The sequence below is a fragment of the Balaenoptera ricei genome, chromosome 15 (assembly GCF_028023285.1).
Source record: "Balaenoptera ricei isolate mBalRic1 chromosome 15, mBalRic1.hap2, whole genome shotgun sequence".
NCBI classification, from domain to species: Eukaryota; Metazoa; Chordata; class Mammalia; order Artiodactyla; family Balaenopteridae; genus Balaenoptera; species Balaenoptera ricei.
The window spans coordinates 3,310,463-3,328,996 of NC_082653.1; the positions used below are offsets into that span (position 1 = coordinate 3,310,463).

General features: G+C 42.4%; 1 protein-coding gene across 1 annotated transcript in view; it reads left to right on the plus strand.

Moving 5' to 3' along the window:
- The window catches only part of CDH26 (cadherin 26), a 74,042-nt gene that overhangs the window by 23,220 nt on the left and 32,288 nt on the right, over window positions 1–18,534 (plus strand). Inside the window, 5 exon segments of the mRNA XM_059897818.1 lie at window positions 2,458–2,533; window positions 13,915–14,066; window positions 15,613–15,778; window positions 15,976–16,101; window positions 17,695–17,880. Coding sequence (XP_059753801.1) covers window positions 2,458–2,533; window positions 13,915–14,066; window positions 15,613–15,778; window positions 15,976–16,101; window positions 17,695–17,880 — 706 coding nt within the window.

Genomic DNA, 18,534 nt, shown 5'->3' on the forward strand with positions numbered 1-18,534 from the left:
GAGATTGGCTCTGAGGGCAATGGGGATAACTACACAGGGGACCTGAGCTACTGTGCCTGGTGGTGATTCATTGCCTTCTCTCCATGAAGCTTCCAAACAACCCCTGCTGATGGTTGTAATCAAACCCCTCAACTTGGGCTTCCCTCCAGCCACAAAAAATAATGCCCCTTATGGCTCAAACAGATGCTCCTTGGGTTTTAGACCGCAAGCAAATTAACGGACTAATTCATCCCCACTCCTCTAAGAACAATATTTCAACCCTGTCAATAGCCACAAACTCCCCACTGGCAGACAAGACCACCCACTGCTCAAGAGACCCCAGGAGGCAGATGACATCCTTTGCCTGTGATTGTTCAGTGGAGTCCTGGGGTGCCAGACCCAGAGATGGGACAGTAGGCCTCAATCATCCTCAACCCCATCTCCAGGGTGGGACTTCTCACCTGACAGGCTCAGTCCCAGCCAGTTAAGCCCTTAGCCATGTCAGCCACTAGCAGGAGCTAGAGACAGCATTCAGAACACACCTGGACAGGGGGTCAACACAGGCTGGTTCTCATGATACGTGAAAACAAAATGGTTTTATTTACATGAAGACAAAAATGAGTGAGGTAGAAGCCAGCAATGTGAAGTATGGCTTGGACTGCGGCTGAAGGATTCCCTGATCCAAAATGTCAACATCCCTGCCCATCGTGCTCCTAAGAGAGCTGTGTGCCTGTGAGTCATGAAAGCGTCTCTTCATTATTATTTTTAAATGTCCAGGAGTCACTATCTCAATTATATGAGGACACCATTGAAGTGACGAATGGACAGGAAGATAAGAACAAAGCTGAGGTCCTGGCTACGTACTGACAGAAATATGGAATCTGGGTGAGAGAAAGGAAAGCATGGGAGGAGGGTGGAGAAAGGGAGTAGAAAGGAGGAGAAAGGAAGGAAAAAAAGAGGAAAGAAGGACAGAGATAAAGTATTATCAGTACCCTTTGGATTAGAAGTGACAAAATTGGATTAACAGGAAGTAGGGGGATATTGACTCATGGAATGGAGAAATCAAAAGATGCATAGGCTTCAGGCAAAGCTGGATGCAGGAGTCGAAACAGTGTGTCAGCACCCAGCCTCTCTCCATCTCTCAAATCTGCCACATGTCCAGTAGGCACCATGGGGCAATGCTGGCCACCACCCACCCCATGGTTCCATCACCCTGCAGCCCAGGGACCCAGGGAAGGAGAGAAACCCAGCATCTCTATCAACCCTTTCAAAAGACTCCCATTGGCTTGCTTGGGTCATGTGCTCACCCCTGGACCAATCACTGGGTCCTGGAACAATGGGACACTCTGATTGGCCAGGTTGGGGCCAACCAGGTTAACAGTCCCACCAGAAACCTGCAGAGAAGAGGAGGGAAGTTCCCAGAAGGAAAGTGTTAGACAAGACAGAAAAGGAAGAGGGGGAAACTAAAATTTCCTGGACACTTACTCTGTCCAGTTTAATCCTCTTCATAAGCCCACCAGGTAAGGCATTTTTACCCCCATTTTCTTGGTGAGAACATTAAAGCAATGTCACACCTCGCCACCTTCAGTTTTGCAGACATATCAGGTGCTAGGATGGGACAGTTGTGGATGGATTCATGAGGCCCCAACACTCCACCACACTACTCAGGAATAGTCCTGTTCATGGGCTCCCCGGGCTGCTGGCCAGTCAGTCAGGCGGTGTCCTGTGCTTGAATGCAGCCCTTGGAATCTTCAAAGGATCTTTGTTACTAAGGATTCACTCACCAGGAAAAAATACCTTCTGAGCCCTACCATATGCCAGGCACTGTGCTAGGTGCTGGAGACACACAGGTGAGTAAAGGACAGTCCCAGCCCTCGGGGAAAGGCAGGCAATCTGGAATGTTGGAAACAAACATTTGTAAAAATATCCTTAAGAGGCAAATCTGGGAAGGCCTTAACTGTGGGGAACCCTCCAGAAATTTAGTTAATCCAGGAAGTCAAATTTTTTGGATAGCAAAGACCTTACCTCTTTAGGAGTAAATATGGGAAGGTGGGGAGGGGTTTCTTTGTTATGGCTTTAGCTTTCTAGGGTGGAAGTATTTCTTAACTGCAGCACACATGTTTCCAGAATACCTGGACAGCAATCCTCCAGCCCCTAGAACCACCGTCTCCTTCACCATCCAGTTTCAGTAACCCAAGCCTCGACATCACACATTTCTCTGGTGAATTCAGTCCTCTCCAGAATACTTCTGAGGATTCTAAGAAATTGGGGAGGAGGGCTTATACTTTCTGACAGTCACCTAACCTTTCCTCTTGCTTCTGTCCAGGACCCTTAATGTCTTTGTCGTCGTTGGGGCCCATGCACTGCTGCATTTTGCCCCAAACTTGAACACGGTCTCTTTTTCTTTACCCAGTACACCACCCCACCAAGGCTCAGGCAGAGTTAATGGACATGAAATTGCAAAATGGTTTGGAGTAGGAGGAATATGACAAAGGCATACGATACCGCAAAACAGAAAACAGCTGAAAACCGGATGTCAGAGGATACCGGCATGGTAAGCCAGCCTCATCCTATCACAGGAGCCCCTAACTGCTCTCTCCCCCACCCCCCACACACGGGGTCCTGTTTTCCCAGGTCCCCCAACCCCACTTCCCTGGTGTCCCATGCCCCACCTCGAATCTTCTGTCTCTGGGGCCTCCCCAAAAAATTGCATTTAGGAGCCACTGCTCAGAGGACCAGGAAGTGTAAGCTACAGTGGGGAACATTGCCATCCCAGAGAGTGAAAGACATTTCTAATTGGAACATGGGAGACTCACATTTATCTTATTCTTCGGAATAACGTGGCCAAGATGTCCCCATTCCAGGCAACACCCTGTACTTTGCTTCTCGTGACAAATAAACCCAACAAAGAGTTTTCTCAGGCAGTGAATTTTCCTTCCACTTCCTAATGCAGCCAGCATAGATTATGTGCAGTTTTTAAGGAGGACCATCTCCTGGTCCTGTTCCACTCTCAGAGCAGATCGCTGTGGCTCTCCACTTCCACACTGGGAGAAGTTTGGAAGACCGCGGGCCAGCCTTTTTTTGAGGGAGGCTCCCCAAAAAGCTGCTAATCCCCTTGATCTTGGTCACAAGTCTGTCATCTTCTAGGTTGTTCTTCTTGGCAGATAATCAAAATGGGCTAAATTTTAAAACCACTTTCCCTTTGGTGTCCAATAACTTGTGGGTTTGGTAGAACCTCTTCAGAAACCAGTAGGGGTAATTTGCTTTCTCTCTCTTCTGCTATTCAAACATGACTCTGAAGTCTGTCCCCAAAGTAGAGATAAAACTCAAGTGTGTGTTATGCTTTGGACCCGGAGGGATGTGGCTGGGTAAATTGTGGGTCCTTGTCCTGACGCATGCTATAACCTTGAAATAACCAGATTGCCACTGCAGGAAGAGAAAACTCAAGACAGTAATTTTGGGGATTAAACACAGTAAACTGTCCTGCCCTTGCCGTGGAGGAGAAGGGTTCCCCGGAGTGGGGGCCGTGTTCCCATTCCCCACAAAGTCAGCTTCTGGGTGGCCACAGACATTGTGCTTTCAGGGAGTGAAATCAGACGTCTTCTTCAGTCGGGGCTCTGCCCCCGGATGGGAGAACAGCCCACTGGGGAGTCTTCCCACATTCGGTTACAAAATTGAAATGGTGTTGTTTTCCAACAGCTGTTACTGTGCTGCCCAAACCCCTTCCTCCCTCAAGTCAGTTGGGTTTCTTAGCTTTTCAGTCACTTTCAGCAGTTCCAACAACTTTACTTGGCTTCTGAAGATTCCGTCCTATTCCTTGTAAACTTTCATTTTCCTAAAGAAATCAAAGCTCACCCCACTGGGGCTGATGCTAGGACCTCTGCTCTCGCAGCTCATCTTCCTGGGACACTGCCCTGCCCCCTGGGAAGAGTTGGGAAGCCTGCCTGACCCCATTCCCCATCTTCAGTGTGCATCGGACTTTCCAGGAGGGCTTGTTAAAGTACTGACTGCCGGGCCCCGATTCAGTGGGTCTGGGGATGGGGCCTAGGAATTTGTATCACTAACAACTTCCCAGGTCACACTGATGCTGCTGTCCAGGGACCACGGGGAAAAGCTATGTCAGTAGCTCTAAACTAGCTCTGTGGCTTTTAGACTTTAAGAAATATAATGTGAGCCCTGTAATATAAAATTTTCTAATAGCTGTGTATTTTACTACAATTCAAATGTTTTCTAATAGCCACATTTTAAGAAGTAAAAGGAAATAATGAAATTAAATTTTAAATATGCTTTATTTATCCCAATATAGCCGGTACATCTCAAATATATCATTTCAACATGTGACCAGTAAAAAAGTGAAATGAAATCTTTTCCCTTCTTTTATACTAAATCTTCAAAAATCAAGGGTGTGTTTTGACTGCAGCACAGCTCAGTCAGCTCTCACATACCAGGTGCTCAGGAACCATCTACCATCCCGTTGCTACCTTTCTGCAGTTCTAGGACCTCCCCTTGAAAACTCAGAGGCTGCTCTTGCACCCCTCCTGCCTTGAACCACTTCCCCCAGCGCCTCAGTGTGAACCCACTTTCTCTAATCTAGTGCTGGCCGCACACTGGAATCAGTCGAGGAGCTTTAAAACATCCTGATGCTGGGACCCTCCCCCTCCCCATGTTCTGATTTCAGTGGTCTGCGCTGCAACCTGAGCAAGGAGATCACGTTAACTCTCTCCAGGTGATTCTGACACCCAGCTCTAACCGTCTGGGGAAGCTCCCCCCCTCCCCAGCAGGACTGTTAGCGCCTAAAGACTCTACCACCCCAAACCTGACCTGGCCCCCACAGCATCAGCGCCACCTGGAATGTCGTTAGAAATTCAAAATCTCCAAATCCCATCCCAACCTGCCGTGTTAGAACCAGTGTTTTAATAAGATCACCAGCGATTCCTAAGTACTGTGAAGTCTGAGAAGCATTGCCTGAAGGAAGCGGCTTCTATTCCTCTTCTGTTCCCTCCACCTTGGGGTGGGCACGGGGGGAGGCCCCTGGAGCTCCCGGGAAGGGAGATGGAGGTTGTGCACAGGCTACTTGACTACAGGCTGCGTGTCGGATTCCAGCCCAGCGCTTACACCTGCTGCTCTGTAGCTGCGGAACTTGCTTCCCCTCTCGGAGCCACAACTTCCACAGCCATAAAATGAGGAAAATGGGCACGGTCAGAAGGATAAAATTCCAACCAGCAAAAGCATTTTGTTTGGTTAACAGTTTTCAAAAACCGAATTTATTTCTAATTTTTTTTTTTGAAAAAAAGGAAATTTGACCTAAAATCTCAAAATTCTAGTTTGTCCTGAAAAATTAGGAGATCTGGCATCCCCAGGCCCATGTTTCCTACTTTCCTGTTTGATTCTCTAATGATGGTCAATTTCCCCATTAGAATGGAAGTTCTAAGAAGGGAGAGACCCTGCCTTATTTGCTCTTATTACCCCAGAGTCAAGAATTGGCCTCTGCACATAGTAGATTCTCAATTAATTATGTTGGATGAGTGAATGAGAACAGGAAAATGTAGTGTCAGACTTCCAGAGTGTTGAGGGTTGAACTGTGTCTTCCAAAAGGATATGTTCAACTCCTAACCCTGGTACCAGTGAATGTGACCTTATTTGAGTCTTTGCAGGTGTGATCAAATTAAGATGAGGTTATACCAGATTGGGGTGGGTCTTAGTCCAGTAACCAGCATCCTTGTATGGGGAGGGAGATTTGGACACAGAGAAAAAGACACAGACGAGAAGGCCATGGGAAGCTGGCGACAGAGATTGGAGCAACGTGTCTACAAGCCAAGAAACACCAAGGATCACTGACACCACCAGAAGTAAGGAGAGAGACCTGGAGCAGATTCTCCCTCAGAGCCCCCAGAATGAACCAACCCTACAGACACCTTGGTTTTGGTTCTGGCCCCCAGAACTGTAAGAGAATACATTCCTGTCATAGGTACCCAGTTTGTTGCAGCAGCCGTAGGAAACTAACCCACAGGGGTTAACTTACTAGTTAGGAAGATTTGAAACAGGCTGATGAGGATTACCAGCCATGGAAGTGGGATAAGCAGAGTGTCACAGGCACAGTACACAAACTGAGTGTTCTAGTTTAACCATCTGCTTCTGTAAGAATGCTTATAATGGCTTTTTGGCTGTCCATAAGGAGAGGATGTTATTAAAAATTAAGTAACCCTAACGTATTGGCAAAAAGACAGTTCTAGTAGCACTGCTTTACCCTTGAAGATAGCAAAGGAGTCACTAAAACTGACTAAAACCTTTAAAAACTTGTGCACGGAAGGTGGCAGTGGCGGGGGAAGCTAATTTCCTGTTAATCCCATAAGAAATCTACAAGAAAGCAGTAGCACCAGTCAAGAATTGCTGAAAAATCGAAGACAGAGTTGGAGAGGGGAAAAGTCTTCTTTCTGTGTAGGAATCTTATCTATTTATATCAAAATATGCTCAATTTCATAAGATACAAATACACTCAAGAAAATCACCTTTTTATCTTCCTCGTAACAATTATTTGTGGATCTTTATCTCAACACAGTCATCTTTACCTACTTATAACCTATGCATAGATGTGATTGTGTTTGGCATTTAAGATGTTTCTATATGCTCATTCGTGTCTACGAGTAAAGATCTTGTACATGTAATTTCAAGTAGCCATCATGTCAATGCCCTGTGGTGTGTTTATCCAAGGATATAAGTCTCAAGGCTATAACAAAAAGCTGAAAGCCCCTTACAAGTGCAGAAAATATCCATGACATTTCCTTTTTCCATTGTGATTCTGAGTCCCCCAGAAATTCTTAGCATCTTGCCAAAGAATAAATAGCACATAGGCCTCTCAGGCATCTTACAGAACTAAAGGTCTCAGATGTAGCTTTTAGGATAATAAATGGAATATAGAATAATAAACATAAAACAAACATGTGGTTCCTGTTTTTAAGTGGAAGGATTACAGTTGGCACAGATTTAGAGCCAGAAGTCAGGGTGATTAAGGAGCAGAGCATTGCAGCACAGTCATAAATTATGGAGGAGCACGTGAAAATGCTGCTTTTGAGAAAGCCAATTTGCTTGCACAAAAATGTAAAAATGTATGTTGGAGTCCCTGAAGCAGATGAGTTCAGTACTAGCAGCCTCACCGCATCCTTTGTCTCGTAGGGAGAGAGGAGAGAGCTGAACAGGAGTAGACCCGGGGCCCAGGCCAGCATCTTATGATGCCGCGTGGGACCACTGGGGTGGCTGCCGATGAGAGGGCAGCAAGTCTGCTGGGAAAGAGGCCCAAGGAGGCACATACAGCAAAGTAAAGGAGACCGTGTGAGCTGTGAGCAAAAGGGGGGTGGGAAGATGGCTGCCTGAAGCTGCCAAGGCCCTAAGACACCTGTCTGCTGAAGCAGCCTGCTCTGGACTCTGGGGCCACAGAGGGAAGAGACGACTGGCTGGTGGCACAGTCAAGTTGACACCTACCGGGACTTGAATCTGGGCTGCTCTGCTTCCAGGCTCAGAGCCTGCCAGCCAGGGAACCTCTCCTATGGTGCAGAGTGGGGTGACAAGGGGGTCTCCCTCCAGGACTTGTGAAAGAAGAAAGGAGTTGATCTATGCAAGGGCTCAGCCAGTCCCCGGGTGAGTCCTCCCTCCCTGGGCTTCACTGAAGCTTCTTCTCTGGGAATAAACCCGTACTTACTCAGCATCCCCAAGCAGGGCTCTGTACCTGGCAACCAGAGGCCCCTTGAGGGACCAACATTCCCATTGTAAGGGGTCGTCTGCCTTGAGAGCTCCTCAGTGCTTCTTCTGCCTGTCTGTGGACTCCCTGAAATCTTTTCAGCCTTCAACAAATAAAATCGCTATTTATCCTAGAGCAATGAGAGATTCAGCAGCAAGTCAAAGTAGACTGACTATATATATATATATATATATATATATATAGTTGCCCATGCCTTATTTTACAAGTAGGGATCCTTTTTAAATTTTAATAGATTTTATTTCTTAGAGCCATTTTAGTGTTACATAAAAATAGATTGGAGAGTACAGAGTTCCTATATATCCCCTCACTTTCCCAGTCATCCCACAGTTCCCTCTATTATTAACATCTTGCATTAGTGGAGTACACTTGTTACAGTCAATGAGCTAATATCATACATTATTATTAACTAAAGCCCATAGTTTACATGGGGATTCACTCTTTGTTTTGTACATTCTGTGGGTTTTGATGGTGTCTAGTGACATGTATCCACCCTGCTAGTATCATAGCTTCATTGACCTAAACTTCCTCTGTGCTCCATGTATTCATCCCTTCCTCCCCTCTGAGCCCTCGGCAACTCCTGATCCTTGTACTGTCTGCATAGTTTTGCCTTTTCTAGAGTGCCATATAGTTGGAATCATACAGTCTGTAGCCTTTTCAGGTTGCTTTCTTTCACTTAGCCATGTGCACTGATGCTTCCTTCATGTCTTTACTTTTTTTTTCCCCTAATAAATTTATTTATTTATTTATTTATTTTTGGCTGTGTTGGGTCTTCGTTGCTGCGCGCGGGCTTTCTCTAGTTGCCGCAAGTGGGGGCTACTCTTTGTTGCGGCGCGTGGGCTTCTTACTGTGGTGGCTTCTCTTGTTGCAGAGCACGGGCTCTAGGCGCGCGGGCTTCAGTAGTTGTGGCATGTGGGCTCAGTAGTTGTGGCTCATGGGCTCTAGAGCACAGGCTCAGTAGTTGTGGTGCACGGGCTTAGTTGCTCTGCAGCATGTGGGATCTTCCCAGACCAGGAATCGAACCTGTGTCCCCTGCATTGGCAGGAGGACTCTCAACCACTGCGCCACCAGGGAAGCCCCCTCCATATCTTTTCATTGCTGAATAATATTCCACTGGGGAATACTGTGGATGGACCACTGTTTGTTTATCCCTCCACCTACCCAAGGGCATCTTGGTTGCTTCCAAGTTTTGATGATTATGAATAAAGCTGCTTTAAACATCTGTGTGCAGGTTTTTGTGTGGACATAAGTTTTCAACTCCTTTGCATAAATGCCATTGCACAGGATTGTTGGATCATATGGTAAGAGTAAATTTAGTTTTGTAAGAAACTGCCAAACTGTCTTCCAAAGTGACTGCACCACTTTGCATTCCCACCATCAATGAACAAGAATTCCTGTTGCTTATCTTACTTTTTAGGTGTAAAATTAATAAAGACTTCTTATGGAATTTTAAATTCCATAAGATTTTATTTATTTATTTACTTTAATGGAATAGTCATTAAAAACCTCTCCCTGACCCCCAACTTTCCACTCTGGTCTGATTCCACAGAAGTGATCACCTTACTTCTATGTCTTTCCAAGCATTTTTACTATATGCTGTCAGCATACATAAGCTCAAAATTTATTACAATTCTATGAAAATTAAGGATTCAATTTAAACATTTTGACCTAGTGCAAGAACAATAATTTCTCTTCACAGTTTCTAAATCGGCCTGCACTGACCTGACAGGTACATTTGTGATACTAGAGAACTGCTCACGTGGAGGAGCAGGGTCATTGTTGGCTCCCTCCGATGTGGTCACTGAGTCCTTAGCTGTTTCCTCTGCCCTAAAGGTAAATGACTAAGACAGTGGTGCCTCTTCCCTTAAAACCTTGGTCTTCAAGAGCTGGTCATTGGTGCTGATGCAGTCTCATGGTCCATCGCCCCAGATGAACCACTTGAAGAAGATGCTCTCAGAAGTGGACTTAAGATTGTTGCCTTTGCTTATATATTTTTATATCTAATATTTTGTGTGTCCTTACAGCTTCACATAATCATTTGCAAAAAATATGGTAATGACAGGGTGTAACTGGCTTTCAAGGAAACAGAATGACCTGAGGATTCCCACTGGCATCTCAGCTTTCATTGCACACAGGAACACAGGCACACAGGCACACATGCACGCACACCGATTTTAGCATCTGCTCAGAGCAGAATGATGGGAGGATCTTTGCAGCAGGGATCACGTGAGAAACACTTGTTCTCTCAAGATGCTTCAGTTTGCTTACATCTTCAGCAGTTCCAGAGAATGCCCTTTCCTGCAAGCAAACATTAGTCAGTGCTAGGTGGTATTGTTATTGGCAGAGAAACAGAATCAAGGCTTTTGTTGTGGTTCAGGCAGCCTTTTTGTTTGTTTTCACATGTAATAGCTGTTTTGTATAAGTAGGTGATGATGCATTTCCTGAATCTCTTAGAGGCGTGTTTTGGCTGAAGCAGAATGATGAACGTGGACGTGGCCCACAATCTTTCTGCTTTTGGTGGTCATTCTGTTACGGCGCACAAATCAGGGACATAAACAAAGCCTTGTGCAATCATGACTCCTTAATCAACGGAGCCTTCACCACATTTGCTCCTTTGTCAATGGCAAATGTGTAGGTTATTGCCTTTCTGCTTTTTCATTCCATAAATACTTCTTCAATCCAATTCACTATGAGTTGAGTTTTGCAAGACTCCAAAATCTCCCAAGAAGCTAGCAAAGCAGAAACTTTTACACCACCACACTGTCAGATTTAGAAAGACTTCTGGTTATTTCCTTACACCCAAGCCTCTGATGCAGAAAATAAAAGAATCACATTTATATCACCCAACATTTTGTGTAAGCAGAATATAATTCAGGAAAAAAGTTTTTTGGTAACATGCTTTCAACAAGGAACTTGAGACCTAGGAGTCATGGCATGGGCAAATCTCAAAAATCCCTTATTGCCAAATACAAAAATGATTGGTTGTCCGTAAAAAATCATTTTGCAAGCTTTTATTGACCTGCTAGCCTCTATAGAATCAAAATATGCATATAAAGTCTGGGTTTGAAGTTTGAATGATGAGAGGAAAATGCATTTTGATTTATTGTGTTTTCACTACCATTCAGTTCAAAATATTTTCTGATTTCCAATGTGATTTCTTCTTTGACCCATATATTATTTAGAAGTGCTTTGCTTAACTTCCAAACATTTGGGGTTGTAAATTATCTTTCTTAATGATTTCTAGCTTAATATACTCTATATGGTGGTAATTTTTTGAAATTAGTTGAGACTTGCTTTATATCCTAGCATATGATTAATTTGGTAAAGAGTCAATGTTCTCTTGAAATGAATGTGTATATTGCAGTGTTGGATAGATTGTTCTATTTATGGCATCAATCACATCAAGTCAGTTAATTATGTTGTTTAAATACTTGATATCCTTACTGATTACCTGTTTTTATCTGCTTGTTCTATCTGAGAGGAATGTGTTAAAATCTCTGCTTGCCATTTTAGTTTTGTTAATCTTATCTGCTTATATTTTGAGGCTATGTTATCGGGTGCATGCAGATTTAGAATTGCTATATCATATCTTCCTCATAGATTGAGCCTTTTACGATTTTTAAATGTCCCCATTGATGACTAGTAAGACTTCTTGCCTTAAAGTTTGGTATCTGTAGCTAGATAACTAGATGAGATTCTTTTGGATAGTCTTTGAAAATCAGTCTATCTATCTATCTATCTTCAAAGACTAACCAAAAGAAGATAATATATAGAGAAGGCCGTATATATATAGAGGATATATATATATATCCTTTCAACTTTTTCATATTCTTATATTTAAGGTGTATCTCCTTATAAGAAGCACATAGTTATGTTTTTGTCTGACTAGTTTTGTTTTTTAATTAAAACATTTAGTATTTTACATTTAATATACCAAGCTACAGAATAGCTCCATTACCCCTGAAATTTCTTTATGCTTCTCCTTTATAATCAAACCCTCCCCTAACCCTTAACTCCTGAAAGCCACTGATCTGTTCCCTGTCCCTACATTTTTACCTTGTTTAGAAGGTAAAATGGAATCACACGGAATGTCACTTTTTAATAAATTTATTTATTTATTTTTGGCTGCACTGGGTCTTCATTGCTGTGCACGGGCTTTCTCTAGTTGCGGCGAGCTGGGGCTTCTCATTGCAGTGGCCTCTCTTGTTGTAGAACACGGGCTCTAGGCGCGCAGGCTTCAGTAGTTGTGGCGCACAGGCTTAGTTGCTCCACGGCATGTGGGATCTTCCCGGACCAGGGATTGAACCCATGTTCCCTGCATTGGCAGGTGGATTCTTAACCACTGCGCCACCAGGGAAGGCAATGTCACTTTTTAAATCTGGATTTTTCACTTGGCATAATGCATCTGATATTCATCCATATTGTTGCATGCAGCAATAGTTTCTATGTTTGTTTTGTTTTGTTTTGCTGATTAGTATTTCTTTTACAGATGTACCACAATTTACCGACTCATCATTTGATGGACACTTGAGTACTTTCCAATTTTTGGCAAATTTTCACAAAGCTGCTAAAAGCATACAGATTTTCATGTGAACGTAAGTTTTTATTTCTTTTGGGTAAATATCTAGGAGTGGGCTTGTTGGATCACATGAAAAGCATATGTTAACATTATCAGAAACTCCTAAACTATTTTTCAGAATGACTGAGCTATTTTGCATTCTCACTAACAATATGTAAGAATTCCAATTGCTCTGCATCTTTGTCAGGTTTTTTATTTTAGCCATTCTAATAGTTGTGTAGAGGTATCGCATTGGGGTTTTAATTTGGATTTCTCTAATGACAAATGATGCATTATTTGTCATCTGTTTAGCTTCTTTGGAAAAGTGTCTGATCAAATCATTTGCCTATTTTTAACATATGGAAATAAATTTTAAAGTTACTACACAAAACTAATTGTATTTCTATATACCAGCTATGAATAATTGGAAATCAGTATTTTTAAAACAATATCATTTACAATATCACCAAACAAATGAGGTGCTTTGGTATAAAGTTAAAATACTTAGGTATAAATCTAAAATATGTGCAGGATGTGTTTACTCAAAACTTTTATAAAACACTGATGAAAGAAATCAAAGATGACTTAATTGAATGAAAAGATGTAGTGTGTTTATGAATTGAAAGATTGACTATTAAGATGACAATTCTCTCAAATTTAAATTCAGTGCAAGCCTATTCAAAAGATTAGCAGAATTTTTATAGACATCCATAAGCTGATCCCAAGATTTATATGGGAAGGCAGTCAACTTTTGGTTTTATTGACGTTATTGATTTTGCTGTTTTCAATCTTATTGATATATGCTTTTATCTTTATTGCTTTTTTCTGTTTAAGATTAATTTGCTCCTTTTTTAAAGTTTCTTAAGAAACTAATGACGGAAGCTTAAATTATTGATTTGAGACCTTCTAAAAGGAAAGACTTCTCACATACATGTTTGAGATGAATTGACCTTCCTTATTCAAGTACACAAGTAACAGCAGTGACTGTTTAAGAATCCACTGTATGTCAATGGCTGTCATAGTTACTTTATTTATTTATTTATTTATTTATTTATTTATTTATTTATTCATTCATTCATTGGCCACACCACACGGCTTTCACGATCTTAGTTCCCTGACCAGGGATCGAATCAAGGCCCATGGCAGTGAAAGCGCCGAGTCCTAACCACTGGACCACCAGGGAATTCCCAGTCCTGGTTACTTTAAATGTTCACTTTCCCAAAAGCTTTTAAGTGTCTGCTCTCTGCGATGTTTCACCAATATTCATTAGTGTGTTCATTTCTCATCAGAAGACTGATAGGATGTAGGAACTGAGACTTATAACAACTTGCCTATGTTGACGCAAGTGGAGAAATTGAGATTTGAACCTAATAATAACGAATGAAGTATTTTTTCAAGTCAGTGCATTGATTTGTTCTACAGATGCTGGTTGAGCACCTGGTCTGTGCCAGCACTGTGCTCAATCCCTGGGGCCACAGGGTGAATGAGAGCCTGTGATCCCTGCCCTCAGGAACTTTCAGTCTGTGAGGATACAGATGCAGGACACAGTTACACCGACGGGTATGGGGTTAGTGTCATCTAATCAATAGTTTGTACAACATTAATGTGGTTCTCTGCTTCCTAGGTTTATTTTGATGTTGCGAATCGCTTAATAGGACAAATTGTAGATAAATCCTTGATTTTCAACATCAGGATCAGCGATGTGAACGATCATGCACCCCAGTTCCCTGAGAAGGAATTTAACATCAGTGTGAAGGAGAACCACACTGCAGGTGTGCACGGCGGGGCCTCGGGGCTTCCTGTCCTCTCTGTTCCATGAAGGTTTTCCTGCTTGCATAGTGACAGGGCACTTGGTCCTAGCTGTCTTCAGGGAGACTTTTCCCTGTTCACATCCCAAAGGTTGCAGGGTGTGGATTAGAGCAAAATGCTTTGAGGTCTGCAAGCCTCATTTTGTATTGGCAATGAAATGATGTGAAAATTGTCAGTTGGAAGAGCTGATACATAAATATCAATCTAAAATAAAGCCAAATGAATGAAGGAAGAAGCAGCAGAGGTGGGTGGTAGGATCCTGAATATCTCTGCGAATTTCTCATCTGTAAAATGGCAGCAAGATGGCATCTAAAATTTCTGAGCTATGAATCTGTGAGTCTTTAAATCCAAACCACCCTCACTAAAATGTGCATCTATTTTAATAACACAAAAGCATTACTTATTTTGCAAAACAGTCTCTAGGAAATTTGGAAAGTTCCAAGAAACAAAAAGATTGAAATGGAAAGCATCTCTAATACTACCAATTAGAGGTAAGTACAATTAATGTTTTAGTTTATATTCTTTCAATATTTTTCTTTGCATTTTATATGTGTGTGTGTATATACCCATGGTATGTTATATTTATATATGTGTATATATTCACAGATTTATACATATAATTACAAATGTGTATTCGTATATCTACATGCTTTTTTTCATCCTTATGGTAGTACAAAATGTATATGTATATATCAAATATTTATAAATATATGGGCATGATTTTTTATATGTGCATATTTATGAATTTTCTCTTTAAAAATGCAATTTTGCTGTTTGTAACCTAACAGTATTCTCCTACAGCATCCTATTGTGTCATATTTTATTTTATGGTATGCTTTAAGGTTTTTAACCAAACTTTTCACCACCTTTTGCTATTTTTATAAAACATGCTTCAGTGAACATATCTGAGCTAAATGTGTGTGCCATTCAAGCATTTACTAAGCACAAATTCAGACAGGTAGAATTGTTGGTTCAAACTGCACACACAACTTAAGTGTTGCAATTTATCCGTCTCCCAGCAACATATGAGAGGGCTCAGTATACTGTTCATCTCTGATTATTAAGTGCTTGAACATGCGATAGCTTTCTTGGCCATTTTTATTTCTTTTATCAGTTGCTTGTTCTTTTCTTTGTCCATTTCTGCTGGTGTGATTGTCACTTTTCTACTTATATATTAACAATGTCTATGTCTCTATCTGCCAATATGTATTTCAAATATGTTTTCCTGGTTTATCATTTCCTTTTAAATTTTGTTTATAGTTTTTTTTTGCCACACTTCTAAAAATCGATGTACCAGTTTTGTCCTTTAAGCCTGCTACATTTGCAATCATGAAGAAAGTGCTTCTTGACCGTATGACTATTTATCCATCTTTATTTTGTCCAGTATGTCTACAGCTTGACTTTGTATTTAAGTATTTAATCCACTCAACGCCATTTAGCAAAGAATCATCCTCCTACTGGTTTGATAGGCTGCCTTTGGCCGACAGTAACAATTTAAAAAATTCTGTCCAAGTCAACCTATTCTTCAGATGTTAACAGTGGATTTGGATCAAGAAAATACTCCAAATTCTCATGTCCCTTACTTCCTTGTTTCCCAAACACCGTTACTGAGAAAAAGTGCTTTCTGGATTGACCGTATTGGTGGAGAAATACAACTGTCAGGGTGCTTAGATTATGAGGTTATGCGCACTTTATTGTTTTGGAAAAATGAAATGGGTTCTCGCTCTCTGAGCCCCAGCCTTAGGGTTTACGTTTGCAGTGAGAAACCCTCTGTGGCTAGACTGGCTACTGAAATTGCTAAAATGGAATATTTCTGTATTAACGTTCCCCTTTCCTGTGTCTGAAGGGCTTGACTTTCCTTTTCCTCTCCACTTAGACTGCTCCTCGGCTTGCATTACTAATCAGAGCGGAGGATTGTGGAGGACCACCGTTGTCATCCACGGCCACGGTTCACATACGTGTGCGAGACGGCGACAACCACATGCCACGTTCAGCCGGGACAGTGTAAGGCGCCTGCGCGGCCTCGGCTTCTAAGTCCCCACACGGATGGCCTCCACGTCCTAGGCTTGGTTTTGCTGAGGGAATTCCCCATATCACCCAAGATGTGTGCCATGCTCCAAAATAACGTAAATTAGAATCAAGATGTCAACTATATTGATAGAGAACCAGTTAATAACAGTCACGTGAGCTTACATTTTTACTATTTTGTGCCAGAAACTGTGTTCAGAGCATTTACATGGAACCCTTAGGTTCTTACTGGTTGGAGCTGCTGCGTGATTTCCATTCTGCAGGTAAGAGAACCGAGGCTCGGGGAGGACAGAGGATCCCTGCTCCATCCACGTCAGGGGTTCTCAGTTTCCACACTGTTGACATTTGGGGCTGGGGGAAGGGTACGAGCGGGGGGGGGAGGGGAGGCTGCCCAGTGAATTGTAGGGTGCTGAGCAGCATACCTGACCTCTGCCCACTGGATGCCAGTAGCACCCCCGGTTGTGACAACTGAAAATATCTGCAGACCTTGCAGAACTGGCCCTGGGTGAGAAGTCTGGGCCTGAGCTTTGCACACAATGTTCAGAGCTCTGAAATAGGAAAGATGGGCAGGTGGGTTCGGGCCTGGCTTTTCCCAGCTCACCTGATTTATACATATTGGGTTCCACACAGGATTTCACATGCCACTAGGTCCTCAGGCTTGAAGAAAGTGTTGGCACCCACTGTTCCCATCAGTCTGGAAACACCATACCACTTAAAATATGGAAGATTGCTAAGAGAGAAAATAAAAACCAGTCATGATCTACTTTCAATTTCTTAATTTTTCATTCTTCCCTATGAGCTCCCTGGTGATGGGATTTTTGCTGTCTTGTTCACAGCACCTAAACCAGGATCTGGTACACAGTAGCCTTTGTTGAATAAATAAATGCTACAATTATTTTTTTCAACTGTCATTTAAAAAAATTAATTGTATAGACCAAAGTTGAAATGTTTTCAATGAAAGCACCTCACCTAACAGTATATAATAACTGAAACATATTTATTATGTTTGAGTCTTGTTTCAAAATCCTTCTCTGGCTTAGTAAAAAGCTGTTCTCCCAAAAGTAGGGCTGGAAAAAATATACGCTGTTATTTTGATGTGCTCATCTAGAGAAATTATCTTGTCACCAAAAGTGTTGAATAAGGAGCTATTTGAAAGACCTATTATATGTTAGAAAAATGATCATCTTAATTGAAATAATCATAAGAGCTCTATTTTAGGAGAAGAGTTAGATTTTTTTAGGCAGCATAAACTAAGGTATGTATTATTACTTTAAAAATTCTTTAAAAAGTAGTGCATCACGTTGAATTGAAGGGTGCTTTTAAAGTTACTCAGATATTCAGTTATTCAGACACCAAGTCACAGGGAGCAGGGAGGAGATGTTTGTTACTGATGCTCGTTCTGCTGTAACAGGCAGAGTTTCAGATCCTTAGGGGTCAAGTTCAATCACAAGAGAAATATCCAGGTTGTTGTCTCCAAGGCCTATGTTTTCTTTCTTCTTTCTTTTTTTTCTTTTTCAATTGCGTTTCTTTTTCTCCATGACACTGAAATGATGATTGCTTCTGTCAGTATAACATTTAGATAGTGGAAGGCCGAGCCAGCCAGGGCGTGTTATGTCTTGAGGTCCAAGATGGTGATTCTCCATTTACGTCAGCATGGAGAGTGAAGTTCAATATATTAAATGGCAATGAAGAGGGACATTTTGACATCTTGACTGATCCTGAGACCAATGAAGGGATTTTAAATGTTATCAAGGTAAATGCATCCCCGCAGGTAGCTGTGGATGTTGCGGCCCTTTCTGTAGGATTCCTGACAAGGAAATAGGCGCCAACAGTGGTGATGATCTGTGTTCCGACCCCCATGGCCAGTGAGGAAGGCAAGGCTGCACAGTGATTTCTGCCATGGACCCTCAGCCCTTTTGCCTTCATGGCTCCTCCCACCAAAATTATACATATCAATATTAAAGATTTTTTTAATTTTTTTTAATTAATTTATTTTTGGCTGCGCTTGGTCTTCGTTGCTGCGCGCGGGCTTTCTCTAGTTGCGGTGAGCAGGGGCTACTCTTCGTTGCGGTGCGTGGGCTTCTCATTGCAGCGGCTTCTTTTGTTGCAGAGCATGGGCTCTAGGCACGGGCTGCAGTAGTTGTGGCACGCAGGCTCAGTAGTTGTGGCATGCGGGCTCTAGAGCGCAGGCTCAGTAGTTGTGGCGCACAGGCTTAGTTGCTCCGTGGCATGTGGACCAGGGCATGTTTGAGCCCTTCCCGGACCAGGGCTGAAACGCATGTCCCCTGCATTGGCAGACGGACTCCTAACCACTGTGCCACCAGGGAAGTCCCTTAAAGATTATTTTTGATATGACATTACTCCAACATTAAATTTTTTTGTTTTAGACAAAATTTAATAGATTGAT